Source organism: Corylus avellana, chromosome ca7 (assembly GCF_901000735.1).
Source record: "Corylus avellana chromosome ca7, CavTom2PMs-1.0".
Taxonomy (NCBI): domain Eukaryota; kingdom Viridiplantae; phylum Streptophyta; class Magnoliopsida; order Fagales; family Betulaceae; genus Corylus; species Corylus avellana.
Genome location: NC_081547.1, coordinates 28,729,279 through 28,746,599, shown reverse-complemented (window position 1 = coordinate 28,746,599; position 17,321 = coordinate 28,729,279). Strand labels below are relative to the sequence as shown.

Genomic DNA, 17,321 nt, shown 5'->3' with positions numbered 1-17,321 from the left:
ATCATTAATTTCTACCAGCATGACTATCTGGTAATCACTGATATGGGGCCTAGCATATCGCTTATCCCAATTTTAGAAGTGGGGTATCACCCAGACTCTAAATAAAAAAATAAATAAAAATAAAAATAGAAGAGAGAGAAAAGGGTCTCTTATTATTAACATAAAAATGGCATATAATATAGGACACATTTTTTATTATTTTTAATTTAGTCTATTAAATTGATATTTACCTTTAAAGTATGTGATTTTTACATTCTTTTTTAATTAGATTATTAAAGCATTTGATTCTCATATGCATTTTTCTCGAATTCATTTATTAATTTTTCATATGTTCTTAAAGTATGTAATTTTTATATAAATTTTTAATTATTTTTTTTTAAAGAGATATGTCAATATATATATATATGAAAAAGCTAATGGAAGAGAACCCCTAAAATAAGAGGGTAGTTGGGGAGGATCTTATGTTGGAGAAGCTTGGGGATGTGTCCCAAAGGGAATGCTTAAAAAGGACAAACTGGCTTCATATAGAAATTTTGTTGGCATTATCAAAGGGCTTTCCCTCTAATAGAGATTTTGTTTGGGTGAGGGTCAAAATTGAGGAAAAAAATTTATCTCAACTTTAATGAAGGCACACTCATATGATTTTAAATTGATAAATGTTATATACCATTTTTTTTCCTATTCAATACAGCGAAGGGAAGAGGAGATTATACGTCATACTTAAATTACATTTTGTTGATATCATCCTGTCAATCGATCATATTTAAAAAAAAAAAAAATCGAAAACTGATTGACAGTAAGTAAAGTAAAATAAAAGTGAGATAAACCGTCTCTTATAGCTCAATTTTCTTAATGTTCATACACGCACTAGCATTACACATCAATTCTTGCACGCTGCAAGTCTATGATTCGATTTCTTTCATAAACTTAATCGATGTTGATGCATTACCTTTGGTTACTGTTAATGTTATTGAAAAGGATTGTTATAAACCTTAGAATATGGTAATTACTTAAGAAACAAAATAAATTAATTCTCAGTGACACCCTATTAGGCGTAAATTCATGAAACCGGTCACGTCAGTTTATAAGAAAACTCGTAGTAAAAACCAATGGTAGCATCCTTGTTACGTAACGGGGACAAATTTTGATCTCGATGGGCATGACATTCAAGAGGGGCATCATTATAGCACCAAAATCAAGGATATGTTACATCAAGTTTGATATGCATGGAGAAAAGAAGGCAGGCAAGGTCCATCAAATGGTACAAAGTCGCAACAAATCTCATCCCACTACTCACATGCCAACCACAAAGAGCCCAAACAGCTATTTTTCTGCAGTGCAGCTGGCGGCAGCAACACGCTTTCTTGCGCCACCATGCTGAGTGAAGGGCATGTCTCCGATATGTCTGCCTTGTAGTGGGGATCTAATGCATCACTATCACCCACAGCAGAAGCCCATATGGGGGTGGGGGGGTTTCCGTTAGGCATAGTGGGGGAAAATTCCGTGGAATCTGTAAGTCTTTTCAATGGGGGCACCTTCTTCCATGCACCCATCTACCAAATCTATCATGGATATCAAGACTTGAATTTTGGACTTATGTCTCAGTCCTCTGCCATTTGCTTATGCTTTAACAGTATCTGAATCTGACCTCAATGATTTTCAAAGATTGGTGGAGTGATTGTTAAGGTTTTTTTTTTCTACACTACTGCCATTTCAGCTAATCTGTGATTAATTAAGGGGTCCTTACCTACCCCCACAATAAGGAGAAATTGGAGAATGATGAAATGGAAAGAGTCTATTTAGTTCATTTAAGAGGGTAACGTTGTACAACTTTTTTTGAGGCAAAATTTTTGGGTAAGTTTGCCCTCGTAAATGTACATTTAAGTTTCCCCAAAAATACAAAACAATGCATTCACGTAATTGTAGTTGGAAGTAGACAGTTAGGATTAGAACATGTATTTCTTGTGCCATGTTACGTGTTTCAATCTTAAAAGTTTTAGTTCCAAATATTTGTTAGTGTTATTGATTAATGGGGAATTCTTTTTTGAAAAAAACCAATCTTTTTTTTTTCCCAACAAGATTGGTGGAGTGAGCAAATGTGTTATTAACTAGGGGCCCTTATCTACCCCCACATGACAAAAGAATGTTACCGCAAAATTGTAATTGAAATTGGACCCTAAGACATGTATTTCTTGTGACATGTTATATAGTATATGTCTTTCGTTTCCTAATTATTCGGTTCCAATTAAAATTAAATAGAAGTCAAATCTTTGTTACCGTAACCTCTCTCTCATCCTAATTATTTATGCTCATGAAATTTCATCAATGAAAGTTCATATTTTTCAAAAAATGAACTGATTAATGAGAAACACCTTTTCTTTTTTAAAAATAAAAATAAAAAACCAATCTTTTGGGCCAAGATTGAAGAAATTAAATTAGTCAATCATCCTAACAAGATTTAACTCAAAAGAATTTAAGAGAGAACTATTTACACTATGTGGGCCTAATGAGTTAAAATGGAATAAAGATTGGCTGCAATCATTTGCCTGAATTGCACTTTATTGTCCAACCACAATTGTGAGAACTTCTAATGGAGCTTACCGGTCCGAATAGGTGTTTGAACAGTCCGAATACTTTGCTCGAAAAATGTAGGCCTATAAAAAACCTCTTACAATTGTCTATCTGATTGCGAAGAGCTGAAACACTTGAAGCTATATTCTAGTATTTTTTACAAGCATGCTTTTGTTGGACACTTCTAACTAATTACCAAAGAAAAGGACGTATTCAGAGCTTCACTCTTTTTGTGTAGGGGGCTGGATAGGCTCACCAAGGGCATGGAAAATGGGATCATGGAGATCGATGGAGTAAAGTCAGAGCAATTTGACATGGGATTGTCAGCAGGCATTGGAACTGCTTTATGAGACAACAAAATTTGAGGACCACTTAACTTTTAACTCTTTTAGAAATTTCGTTTAAATAAAGATGCTTAATAACACAGAAAAGTGTTTATCTTATATATGTTGCAAAGGATAAAAGAGTTGGGTCTTCTTTACTTTTTCCTTTTTCTGCTCTTTACGTATAAAATCATCTTTCACCTTTATATCCCGCTTTTCAGTTTATGTCTATGCAGTTACCAGTAACTGTAAGCTAAGGTTATCTTCTTCTTCTTTTGAATGAGCAAATGAAGATTATCCTTCCTTAAGTTGGCTCTCCATTTTTCACGTGAACGTATGCATGACAACAAAATATTTTCAAAACTGATTAATCAACTGGTGTACCTGACCCTGGAACATTGAAATCAATTGCTGCAGATGAAGATCAGTTGGTGACGATAATTAACTTCCTTATTAGTCCAAAACTCTTTGGCAATCTATATTTAATCTAACACATCTCACATTTTTCAGTAGTATTCTATTCATCATTCTAGCAACTATATTCTGTTATGGAGTCTTTTTAACTGTGCGGTGACGAGTAATGCATTATATTTTACAGAACTCCAAAAATTCAGTAATATGTGCTCCAATCATTATCCAATCTTAAATACTTCAATTTTTTTTTTTTGGGTCTGAGTTTTTACCTGTGCTTTTCACTGCTTGAAGATGGTGAAAACCTGTTACTTATGCTTCAGAAAATAAACCCAAAAACAAACATGGCTTAGGGTTCTATCCAATCTCTAGCAGAGGCTACTTATGAATTAATAATCCCCCCTTCAGCACAACATATATTATTTTCACGTAGCCTATGGCATCAAAGAGGCAGTCAAAGTCATGCATGCTGGCTTGTCTACCACGTTTTTCTTTCCCCTTCCTTTCTCCACTAGTACTTGTGGGGAACAATAGAAGATAAGCACAAGGTATTCTATGAAAAAGATTATTCTTTTCGAAAAGTCTGCAGCAAATATGTTAGTGGATTCCTCCATTATCAGTTAGATACTTGGAATAGTATGCTTAAATGATACAGCATGCCAATGTGGGTTGATTTCTACTTCATATCCTCAATTCTATTTATAGTAATTTTGCATTTAATATTCTAGTTTCTATAAAAAGACTCGGATATGGTCTGCATAAATATAGCAACAACACCAAAAGATCAATAATATTCAATTTCATTTGATTTTTAAGGTTAAAAATAAAAGAGATTAGAAATATAAGCTCACTAAAGCATATATCAACTGCAACTTGAGTCTAGATAAAGTTCGGACAGTGGATTATAGTAAGCCATAATTGGGATTAATCTTGTAGGCGAGAAACTAATAAGAGATCATCAAATCAAACTGTTAGAAAATTTGAAGGAAGATTGAAGGATTGGGATCCCCTGTCCGAATTGCACACAATAGGTAGGCGGATCTCACAGCCGTAGATTGCAAAAATTGAAACTTCGGTGTTCGAATTAAAAAATGCTGTCAACTTTGGGAGGGTAAACTGTAATTTTCCCAAACTTTAAATTCTAGTTTTGCCCCTGCCAGGCTACAAGACTCAAGTGAAGTAAGTCACTAAAGATCGCTATGTGGGAACTACCAGAGGATTGGAAGAGTTTTTCCTGCTATGCTTCCTTTTCTTTCATAAAGTTGAGATGCTAAAGTTTCACCTAATGGTGCCAAGTCATTGCCCACCGCCACCCTGGACATCTTAAGGGCTGACCTCATAGAGGATCCAAACTTGCAGATTATTCATTAAGCAAGTTTAAGGGTTTAACATCTAAATTTCCCTACACATACTATTATTAAAATCATTTGTATCAGGATACATCTGCATGTAAATTGACACAATTCTCAGAATGGAAAGAAGACAGTTAGATTCTTATGCACTCGTTTTTATGAAGAGAACATCACAGACACTTGACCCTTAAGAAAGAAACAACGAAAAAGTGGTGCTCACGTATCAAGATGATATTACAAAACTTGGTATCAATATAACATCAGTCACATATACAATTTCAAGCTCAATCATCTGATTCATACACAACACAAACAAATATTCCTATATATATGTTTCTCTAGAGATCACTACAAGCTTCAACAAGATATGGGTAAAAATTGTAAAATGGGAATGCCCAATAAATTTACACAAAAGTGAGTCCTACTTATTCCCACATAAGGTAACGTATTCCCTCAGAAGTTATCTGATGGACAGACAGGGAGAAGCCTGAATACCCCATGCAGCAAGAACTAGATTGGTGGATCTCAGTAATGACATTTAGGCCACAAAGAAAATGAAGAACACAAGGAAAAATATCAAAATGGCAAATATCTTTATCATAAGCCACCTATTTGATGATATTTGGTTAAGATACCTCAATAGAGCATTGCGAGCACCTTCAACGTTTGCCAATGACTCATCCATGTTATCATCAATCCTGCTCATATCAATCAAGGAGATCAAATACTACAGGACTTCTGAAATCCAACCGAATAATGTATAATTGAAAACTTTACAACAATAAGATGAAAATTGCAGACATCACACATTGAAGCTAAAGAGTAAAACCTGATTGCCAATTCCCCTTGCTGTGCAACCATTGTAGCCAAATTCGTAAAGATCCCACTGAGTTCCGAAATAGTGGATTCTACATTGTGAAGAGCAACTGCCCGACTTTGTGTATAATTTTCTTGCTGTGGAACCACTTGCTGTAACATGGACATTTCCATCTGTTGGGATGGAGTGCTCTCAACAGCTGACCGCCGCCTGACTTGGCATGGTTAAATAGAAGTTGTTATTCTCCATCAGAACACAATCTCAAAAGTCATGAGCACAAATTACCAAAGGAAATTTAAGTAATTGCTAAGATAGGGAAACAGATGAATCTTAAGACCAAATATGCACAACTTTTGAATATGATTTTGATGATTGCATTCCGGATAGGTCACACCAACTGCAGTGTGGAAGTTATGTGAAATGATGAAGACCATACATGGCCTTTTCAATAGTACCAGTAAACAAGGCAGAAGAGTCAGCACTAGGATGATTAAAAGCAGGTGGCAGTCTCAGAGAGATAGAGAGAGAGTAGAGTTCAACTGCTCAATTATTGTCAGACACAGGCAAAAACACATAGTTCAGAAACAGGTCATTCAGAATCAGCTTAAATGGCTCCAGAAACTGATTCCTACATGTTTAAAAGACTAATGAAACACAGTAATAATGTGTCCGTTTATGCGTGCTTGAGTGAGTGTGTGGGCAGGTGCATATGCTTGTGCTCATCAAATTAAGCATATTATGGTCAAACACAAAAACACATGCTCTACAGAAAATGTAACAAAGTCAAACTTGATCTTTAGTAGTGGAGTCACATGAAATGCACCTCAGCTGGTTGCCAACTTGAACTCCATTTGCTGACAATCTGTTGGAGAGAGAGGGAGAAACACAAGAATCATAAATCAGCAAGTTAACCATTGGACCCTGTTATTTTAGAATTGAAAGATTTTGTTTGACATCAATTAATATACCATAAATGACTAGAATACCACATGATATGAAAAGAAAAATATCCGTGAAGACTTCTGCACAGGTAGATTTGTTTGTGAAAGCCAGAACATCTGTAAATAAGCCTAATCTGAAAGTTTCAACCCAAAAACAGAGTACAATGATCGAAAAGTATTCTATAGATGGTTCTGTTGTGACTCCTTCCTAACTTCAAACTGGTGCTGTCTCAGCTATATAACTGATTTTAAATTTTCTTACCGATCATGCATATATTATAAGATGTGTAAAATACTAAAAAATTTGGAGACAATCTTAATGATAGATCACTAGTATGTGATTGAATTATTTTTCAACCAGGCCTAGAGCAAATCTACTGAAGCAGCACTCTTTAAATATTAACAAGGACAGCTTCAAAAGGTCCATGAAGATGAGGTTCAGCAAAATGACCAACTGCGTTATCATAATTTCAAGCATCACCCAACAAATACTTGTCTTTGAAGCCATCAATACCAATTCAAAAAATAAGTGAATTTTCTAAGACAGCTATATACCGCCCTATGCATTCACCGAGGTCGTAAAGGGGCAGACTGGGGTGACGTTGGGAAAGTCTTAGGTCCGAATCTAGCTTAACAAAAAGAATCTTAGTATATGCTCATTGATACATGACATTTTTCCTTAAAAACAACCATATTTTGTTTGCTATAATAACTCATGTATATCATTAAGTACCCTACTGGAGGTCAGAAAATTAATCTTGCAAACCTGTCACCAATACAAGTAGACAACTACAATTGTACTCATTTAGAATGTTAGCCCATTAAAGATCATCATCGCCATGTCAAGTTGACCAATGATGTCACTACACTACCAAAAAGAATGTGACATAGTAGATTAGAAACCATTATTACTTGTGTACCTAAACCTTAAACTGAATATACTCACGCCGATGGCTGTGGATTCGCAGCTCCATTCGATGAACTGGACCAAGGGGGTGGTTCGGTCACAGTTTTTGCATTTTGCTGAAAAGGGTTCTCTCTTAATGCATTCTTGGAGAACATTTGTCTCCTATTCTCATGTGCCTTGATATGCTGTGACAAAATAATAATAATAATAATAAAGAGTTGCACATGTATAATGTTAGAACAATCCCTTTTAAGTTATAGGGATAAGTGATTTATCATGATATTAGAGCCGTGGTCCTTGACTTCAAATCTAATTAAATAATTAAATTCACCTTTTCTACATATGACTTATAATTTATCATAAGCATTCTGACTTCGAAGATAATTAAATGAGTGCTGTTAGGGATTCTACAACCTTAACAAGTCCCATACAAACTGATACAAACTGACAGACGACTCCCGTCACTAAATAATTAAATCTTTTATCAAATTTTATTGCTTAATTTTTTTAACTAATGTGGTGCCATGGCAAAGACTGTCAGGTGAGTTTGTAACGAAGCTACAGTCCCATTTTCTTAATTAAATAATTAAATTCACCATTTCTAGTAATTTATTGTAAAAAAATAAAACTATAATCATATCGAAATAAACCTCAGTTCTTGTTGTCAAAACATCTTGAAGCTGTTTGGTAGTGCCCATGAGTTTGCCCTTCAAGTCATCACAGACAGCTGTGGAGTGAACCACTCTATCCTCGGAGTACTTCCCGTCGGCTATTTCAATGTTTTGAATAGTCTGTAGGTCCGAGAGAGCAACGTTCAGCGCCGTAATGTCGTTTTTTATCAGACCCGTTAATTCCTGTATTTGCACAATCGGATCGTCGAACATTGATGACCTTTTCGCCACTGCATTTCAGCGTAATTAGAAGGCAATTGTCATTTACACACAAATTAACATTACAGAAATGAAGAGTGAGAGTGGTAGAGATCGGGCGCACGTTGGGCGAGTCTGGCGATCTTCAGGGACGTCTCGTGGATCCCCAATCCGATTCGCGAGGCCTTCTTGTTGAATTCGGATCTAGACGAGGCTGGAGCCAGTGGTTTCGATGGAGCCGGGTCGTTTTCTGCTTGATTGACGGCTCTGATTCCTCCGACCTTCTTCAGAGTCTCCGTAAGCGCTCGGAACTCGGACGTCCGATCTCTGTACGTGGACGCCATTCGAAATCGCGTCGGAATCGAGGGCTCAGATCGGTGGCTGATAGGACCGCAGGCTACCCCGAGCTAAGCGAAAATTTCGCTCTTTGAGGTCCCGGACGTGGGCTCAATAACGAACCCACCAACATTTTCCATGAGAACCTGAGCTCAAAGGGCCTACGGGCCCATCAAATTTTTCTCGGTAAGCCTTCAGTTTTTAACAACTTTTTTTTTTTTTAATAATCTTAATTGAGCTTTCCGGGCTATTTTGGCTTCCAAGAAAAGAAAAAAAAAAAATGGTGCGAGACAAATATATATATAAGGGTTCCAGAACTGAGGTTTATTAACTAAAAAAAATAAAAAATAGAGGTAAGGCCCTTTGGTTTTTTAGGGGATGACTGGGAGGTGAATGCATATGACCCTAATAGATCATTACATAAGTTGGACTTGGGAGGTGGTGTATCCGAGTCCTTTCTGGGTCGTTTGGGTTCCCATCCTAAAGACCTTGTAATCCTTCGGCCCAATAGGCCATCGGTTTGTTGGAATGTTGACCTTTTTCAGGTGATTTTGACTAATGGCCTCTTTGAAGAGGGTTACCGGTTGTTGGGCACTCGGTAGATCCCCTCGATTCCCTAGTTGAATAGTAATTTAAATTTGTTTTGTCTGACCCTAATTATGGGTTGTTGCCTTCACATGTCTTGTTTGATGTGCCACCAGCTCCTTGGATTATCCGGTTCATATTGGAGAGAATATTCAGTTAATGGTTAGATATTTTTAGGACATAAATAAAATATTTGTTTAATTAATAAAAATATATTATATATATTTAAAAAAATAATAATTATAAAATAAATTTATAAAAAATTGAATGGTGGTTGAGGTGGTTGAACGGCACCGAACCACCCCAGACCGGCCGTTCAACCACCTCATGCCCAATATTTCTTCGATCCATTGGTTGATTTGTGTACTGGTATAAAATGGAAATCTAAATTTGCTTCGTGGGCCTCCCAATCTTGGTCGTGGGCTGCTGCCTTCACAAGTCCTCATCGTAGGGGTTGCTGACTTCCTAGGTGGTTTATGACAAGCGCCTTAATTAAAAGAAAATGGATCCTCCCCATTTAACTTGAAATTGAAAGTATTCATTTAGTATAGTTTGGAGGGCATACTTGTCCAAAACATTTTGCCCAAAAAACAAATGAACAATATTACCTGTTAAATGCACTAAATGGATCCTCTCCATTTCACTTATGATCATTTTTCTCCTTAAAATGAGTGTTTGTAGTTTGAAACAGGATCATCTTCGATTTAAATGAAATTGAAATAATCCTAATTCTTGTAGTTTGGTCCTCCATTTATAAAAGGTTTTGCCATATGTCTGGTTTGGCTACCAAATGTAGATTTCCATGAGTCATAAGCTCATGAAGGAATAGGATCATCTCCAATCCAAAATGGACCGGAGATAATCCAGTTGATGGTGAGGATGGCTCTAGAGAAATCTTAGGGCCATAAAAACACCAATTGTTCCATTCATTTAAAAATAATAAAATATTATTCAATATTTTAAAAATAAATAAAATATAATGTAATATAATAATATATGTTTTTTTGTTATTTTGATATGGCCCATGGGGGTGGCTTCGGCCACCTCAGACCAGCGGTCTGGGGTGACCAAAGCCACCCTCAGGCCAAACCACTCTCAATGGCCCAAAAAAAAAAAGTATTATTTTTTTTTGACTATTTTAGTTTTTATTTATTTTACAAACATTAAATAATATTTTAATAATTTTTTTTAAATGAGACACATGGCATTATTGTGGTCATTAGATCTCTTTAAAAATGGACTGGAGGGGACCCGGATCCGGCCCATGGAGCCCAAGTAGAACGCCTTATTAGAGCACCGGATCGCAAGCCCATTTGATAATATCCAGACCACTTCCTACAGAAGCACCATTTCTCTCCGCCTGATCCGCAACAAAGAATGAATCGCAGCCCTCAGATCAAGGTCTGTCTTGAAAAACCCTAATTCATTCACTCACTACCCTCTAGCCTCTACTATATAAATCTAGTCTCCGCCAGTTTTCTCCTTTTACTAGTCTCCTTCCACCTCAAAGCCTCCCAAACCCTAGCACAGTCGACTAAGAGGTTAAAGAGACGGCGCGGTATCGCTGTCCGCCTTGATTGAGTCATCAGTCTCGTCTTGGCCCTCGATTTTGCTTAGGTAGCCTTCTGTATATCCATTTATTAGGTTTTCTCCGAAAGGACCCATTACATCGTAGGAAAATTATGGGAAAACTCTCGAAGGCCGACAAGAAGATCGCGTACGATGGCAAGCTATGCCAGCTGTTGGACGAGTACACCCAAATCCTGGTGGTGGCGGCCGACAACGTCGGATCCACCCAGCTCCAGAACATTCGCAAGGGTCTGCGTGGCGACTCCGTGGTGCTTATGGGCAAGAACACCATGATGAAGCGTTCCGTCAGGATCCATTCTGAGAAGACCGGCAACACCGCCTTCCTCAGCCTCATTCCCCTTCTTGTGGTACGCAAATCTCTGTGTTCTTTTTCATTTTTCTTGTTGGAAAAACGCAATGTTTTTACTTTAAACGTGTGTTTTTGGATTAGGGCAACGTGGGGTTGATTTTCACCAAGGGTGATTTGAAGGAGGTCAGCGAAGAGGTCGCCAAGTACAAGGTCTGTTTTATGAAATCATTTGAATTAATCCTTATAGAAATTTATGCACATGTTTTATTTTAGTATCTGTTTGATTTAAATGGGGTTCATTGGCGTAGGATTCAATGCTGCAGTAGTTAAATTGATTTGCATATTTACAATTAAAATTTGGTCTTTTGATGATTTAACTGGATGAGTGCACAATGGAATACAACTATGTGGGATTCCTATCTTTTGATGGTTATTATAAAGTTGGTAATGAGTGCTAGGAAATTAGGGGAACTATTTTTACTTTTGTTGGTTAATTTTTGGATGGTCAGGAATAAATATATTCTTAAGTTTTTGCTTGTATAATTTTTTGAGGGTGCATTACACTGTTTTCCAGAACCATTATTTGTTGACGAAGTTCTTGGAAATTGTTTCGGAACATTCTCAAAAAAAGCCAAACAGACATGCATTGTTGTATTCTTTTTTTTTTTCTTCTTGAAGTTGCAACAACTGTCGAGGGAGCTGATGGTGCTTGTTTATTTGCTTAAAGGATGCTTGCTCTGATAATAGGCTCTGTGCTTGTTGTCTGTCTGGGTTTGGTATTAATTTGTTGAGGAAGAGATAGAAAATATTGAAGTTTTATTAGTTGTATTGGAAGAATGCTGTTTTGGTTATTTTTGAAAGTGAACATAATCATCATTCATTATTGAGAATTGCGAATGTCATATATCATGTTCTAAAACTTAGGAAGCATTAATTCTGTCAGATTTTGCCAAAAAAATTTTTTTGCAAATGCCTGGCATGATTGAAAGTTGGTACTGAATTGAGCCTTTAGAATGTGCTTTCTTGTTATGTATCTCCATTGGTGTTAACATAACTTTCATACTTAAAATAGGTTGGAGCACCTGCTCGTGTTGGTTTGGTTGCTCCAATTGATGTTGTTGTCCCTCCTGGCAACACTGGACTCGACCCTTCTCAGACCTCTTTCTTCCAGGTTTGCTATCTCAATTGGAATTCATTCCATTTTTCATTTAATTGGAACTTCAGATTCTTATACCATTGTCTCTCAGGTTCTTAACATTCCTACCAAGATTAACAAAGGTACTGTGGAAATTATCACCCCTGTGGAGCTTATTAAGAAGGGTGACAAGGTTGGTTCCTCTGAGGCTGCCCTTCTTGCAAAGCTTGGCATCAGGCCATTCTCTTATGGTCTTGTTGTCCTATCTGTTTATGACAATGGGTCCGTCTTCAGCCCAGAGGTACTTGATCTGACTGAGGATGACCTTATTGAGAAGTTTGCCACTGGTGTTGCCTTGGCTACTGCGTTGTCACTGGCCATCTCTTACCCAACCCTAGCAGCTGCACCACATATGTTCATCAATGCCTACAAGAATGTTCTAGCAGTTGCCGTTGCCACGGAGTATTCCTTCCCCCAGGCAGAGAAAACCAAGGAGTTCCTAAAGGTACTTTTTTCTCTTTTAAGTGTTTTTTTTCCTACTCTTGTTATCCAATTCTTCAGTATAGACTTTGGCACTTTCACTGTTTATCGTGTATTTGAATCCCATCGTCTGTTCATTCAGTTAATTATTTTGGATGTAAAATGCAGGATCCTAGCAAGTTTGCTGTTGCTTTTGCCGCTGTTGCAGCACCAGATTCTGGTGCGGCCCCTGCAGCTGCTGCCGCCAAGGAGGAAGAGAAGAAGGACGAGCCGGCTGAGGAGTCCGATGATGACATGGGTTTTAGTTTGTTCGATTAGATTCATTTTGGTTATGCCTTTTTGTTGGGACGTGTTCGCTTTCAATTACTTTCTCTTGGTTTCGAGTGCCGGAGTTTATTATTAATGTATTTTTGTTGACAATGTTTTGTTGGAGGAATTCTCGAGTTTATTATGGCATACTACAACTTTTCATTATATTTTATTGCTGGTTAGTCTTTTCTACAATTTTACATCTTAATTCAGATTACATTTTCCAGTTTGATGATTCATGGATGTGGATCGGGGATCTAGACTTTCAAACTAAAAAATTTAGACCGAAAAATGTTATTTATTAAAAATGTATTGAATGTTTTTAATTATGTTTTTGTTTTTTTTATGTTGTAAAAGAAGTTTAGAAAAAATTTAATTTTTGATTTTTGAAGAATTATTTTTGCAAAAATGAGTCTTTTCAAGGAAAATTATCTTTAGCTGTATAGATAAGATGCTACAATTTTAGCTGTATCGATTCTTGAAGTCTTTACAGGTAAAGAAACTTAATTGGAAACACACCCTTATCGGCTACAATTTGGTTTTCGAACATTATCGTCATCCTCAACATTGTTTTAGTCTGGTGGCCACTGGCCACTGCATTTGTCGCCAGGTTTCGAGTTGACCAGATCTGGTGGCCACTGGTACCTGCATTGGTCTCCAGGTTGCGAGTTGACTAGGAAGCCAAATTTGACTGTCGACTTTTGTCGGGCTGGAAATCCAAAAGTCTGCGTTTCCGACCCATTTTGTCGGTGCCCAATACTATTCAACTGGGCTTGTTATGTTCAAGTCCAGTCGGTGGCCATCCTCATCTCCTCTGAAGCACCTTTTTCTATCCCACGCTCTTTGACCCTAATTTTATATCTTTGTAATCAACGGTGATTAAATCTAACATTCGTGTCTGCAACTCAGTCTTCATTCTAGATTACTTGACCATTCCCGCGTATTATTTTCTAAATCGCCGTAGACTCGTGCAAATTCGAACCATAAATTTCTTAATTGTAGTTAAAATACAAAAATAATTTTCACTTTAATATGTCACGTCTTGTCAAAATACTTTTTTTTTTTTCAAATCAAAAACAAAAATCCCTGTACAAAATAGTTTAATAATCATATCGGATCATAACAACCTAGATAAAAAGGAAAGATGCTTATTTGTCTAAAGAGCCGGCCGATCTAAAGCCTGTAAATGTTCGAGTGTTTTAAAAATATTTGACTTAAAAAAGGGAGGCAAAATGTTGTTATCACTCGCACGTAATGTCTATCCACTACAACATCATCACGCAGGCTGTGGCTGGTCCTTGAGATTTCTACTTTATTAATTCCCCAAACCCAATTATTTATAATAATTATTGCTATTATCAACACCGACAAATGCCGTTGATCGTATATATAACTTTTGACTTTGGTTGCCGGAGTCATGATTTGAACTTATCTTCAATAAAAGAACTGACATTAACACCACCCGAGGTTGCAAAATGATGACGTAACACCACCCCACGCAATGCTGAGCTGAGGCTAAAAGGTTGTACCAAATCAGAGCTTAGTTAGTTGAACGTATTAATTATCAATTATTTTGTTTATTTAATTACTTTGGTTTAATTGTTCCTCAGACAATCAAAGAATACTAGAAGATGAAGAACTCCAGTGGGACAAGGTATATATATGATTTTGTTCTTTGCGTGAGAATCTTTGTGTTATCATCTCTTAATGCTTTTTATTGGGATTTTTTTTTTAAAAAAAAAAAGTTTTTTATTTTGGGTTTTGAATTCTTTGTTAATATTTTTGTTTTAAAAATGAAAAAAAAAAAAAAAAAAGGAGAAATAAAAAGTGAAAAAGTGTTATTAAACAAAACGAGCGTCGTCATGCAGGAGATTCTGAGACGTCAGCCATTGGCCAATCATAAGAAGACAAGCTTTCTTATTCATAGATTAATGAATTCAAGTGCTATGTAAACACTATTATTTGAACACATAGTTTTTATGTATGGGAAACGTAATGTATACTTTATATTGTGCCCAAAGTAAAAAGCTATTGAGTAGACTAAGTGTACAAGAAAAGGCAAAAGATCATAATATGATTCATTTGTTATTCATGGACAAAGCTTTTCTCTAATTCCTTGAATCACATAGAACAATACATTTTTCTTTTCTATATTTCTCTCATTCTTTCTAGTTTCTACACTGATGTTTCTATTAGATCCTTGTATTTTTTTTTTCTTACTTGCAACAATATTATCTCCGTTTTTGAAAATTATTTCAATTTATTTTTATGCCTAAATTCATTAAACATATCACGAGGAAACTAAATTCAAGTAATAAACTAATGTCTTAACCACCTTATCTACCAAGGTGGTTGAACAACTCCTTTTTACTACAAAGGTGATTTGGCTTAGTCCAACGGTCATTTATGGTATCCCTTGGCTATAAGAATAGTTCAACCATCATTAATATGCGCGATAGAGGTTGGTCGAACCACCAAAGTGATTAATGGAAGTGATTTGACCGTCCTTATCTTAATGGCCAAAAGTAACAGGACTGATCCTATGACATTCATGGTATTCTTCCATGTGATGTTATTTTAAACTGTTCATTTAAAATAAACTGTCAAAATATTAAATATTTTGTCGGTATCACAGTCCCCTCAACTATCTTGACGAAGAATTTAAAACTAATTTCAAGCATGAGTATGATAATCTCACGAGGAAGAAAAACCTCACTAAAAACAATTTGGAACTTAATTTTCAACTGGCTGCAATCCAACCATCAAATGAACTTGCCCCATATTTGTCTAAAGATAACGTGAAAAGCTACATAAATCATGACTAAAGTTGTCAAACTCAAAGCAGTATAAAAGTCATAGTCACTGTATGTAGAACAATCTAGCATGTTGATAAGGATAGAAAATTCTTCGAGCTTAGCACAAGGTTGTCTCTCAAAGCATCTACCAAAAATTCCGATTCCTTCTCATCTACAAGACATTGTTTTTTGGTAAGTTCTAGACAGATTTTTTTAATAGATAAAGGAGCTAGATTTTTACCAGGAAAATACTAAGTGTTCTTTTTGTATTTTTCATGTGTTTTTTTAGTCTTTTGTATATATTATTTTATAAAATTAAAAAATAGTTCATTATTTCTCTTACCAATTTTTAGGAAATAATATTCATTTAAGACATGAAAAACATTAGAAATAACACCTAATATTCTTCATTTGTCAATTAGATTGGACATTAAATATGAGAAAGTCTATATAAAGTTCACATATCTACATTTGTTTGAAATCATATTTAATTTTCAAATTGTTAGAAAAATGTGAGTAACAAAATTGTAGATCATGATTTCCTACAAACAGTCGATTTGTCTTCAAGAGGTAGCTCAATCGGTTGGGATTATGCCTCATAAAGAGGAGGTTATTAATTCAAATCTCTCTCACTCTTCTTGTACGGACATGTAAAAAAAAAAAAAAAGTCAATTCAATTAATTTTAGCATTTAAAAATTTTAAAAATGATAGGGGATCGGAAATGGATTAATCTCTATCCAATTGATAAAGTCATGAAAAGATGAATGAAAAGGACGCGGCAAATGCAATGGGCCAATTCCACATTCTTTTAAGTGCCAAATGATCGGTAATGCCCCCGTAAACCCGCCTCAAAACATGCTTCCTTGCTAGGAAACCGGTGCAAGAGGCAACTGCAAGAGCTCACAAGTCACAATTGACTCCCTTCAAAGTCAAAAAAATCAAAATATATTTGTTTTTATTATTATTATTATAATTGTTTTCAGGGTTTGGCGGCCCATCCCCAACATACTTATGTCCCCCATCTAGACGTGTAAGCCACATAACCGTTAAGGGACCAACTGTATTTACCACGTGTCATGATCCTGAGCGGCTGGGTTGGCACCGCCAATGAAACTTGATCCGGCCACCTAGACCAGACAGGCAGAGTGGGTAAATGGATAATAGTGGCCTAGTGGGTGTGAGGCACGTGATGGCCACGCCACGTGTCGGGGAGAGGGGGCAGGTCACATGCTTTCCCCGCGTGGTTAGTTGGCGCCAAACGTTTGCCGAGTTGGAGGCCACTACCTCTGTGGGGTGTGGAGGCGGGAGGGAGTCTTTTTTTTTTCTTTTTTTTTTGAGCTTTTGGAGGAGCGAAATTGTGAGCGACACGTGTACCAATCAGCGGCGGTGGGATCGGCGATTTTCTGGAGCGCTAAACGCGGGGAGATTGAGTCCAACTAAGTGAAGCTTCTTTCGCCCACCTTTGAACCGAGGGCAGAGCAGTCATGTGGGAATGGGACAAAGGGAATGGGGCGCTAGCTTAAGCTTATCCAAAACCCATTTGGAACCAGTCCCAATAATCTGAACGGGAATAACAAGAGAAATTGCTCTTTTGGATGAAAAGATCGATT

The 17,321-nt window shown here is 36.6% G+C and overlaps 2 protein-coding genes across 2 annotated transcripts; one reads left to right on the top strand and one right to left on the bottom strand.

The window, feature by feature from the left end:
* Nucleotides 1-4,882: 4,882 nt before the first annotated feature.
* Nucleotides 4,883-8,622, bottom strand: LOC132188176 (syntaxin-31). The gene is made up of 6 exons (XM_059602579.1): nt 8,316-8,622; nt 7,973-8,223; nt 7,362-7,507; nt 6,298-6,336; nt 5,487-5,684; nt 4,883-5,355 (listed from the first exon to the last, which is right to left on the bottom strand). Exons 1-6 carry the CDS (start codon nt 8,533-8,535, stop codon nt 5,196-5,198), a joined length of 1,014 nt encoding a protein of 337 aa, XP_059458562.1. The 5' UTR covers nt 8,536-8,622; the 3' UTR covers nt 4,883-5,195.
* Nucleotides 8,623-10,581: 1,959 nt separating this feature from the next.
* On the top strand, nt 10,582-13,080 carry LOC132187349 (large ribosomal subunit protein uL10). The gene is made up of 5 exons (XM_059601639.1): nt 10,582-11,049; nt 11,133-11,201; nt 12,064-12,162; nt 12,239-12,631; nt 12,775-13,080. Exons 1-5 carry the CDS (start codon nt 10,795-10,797, stop codon nt 12,922-12,924), a joined length of 966 nt encoding a protein of 321 aa, XP_059457622.1. The 5' UTR covers nt 10,582-10,794; the 3' UTR covers nt 12,925-13,080.
* The last annotated feature ends 4,241 nt before the right edge of the window (nt 13,081-17,321 follow it).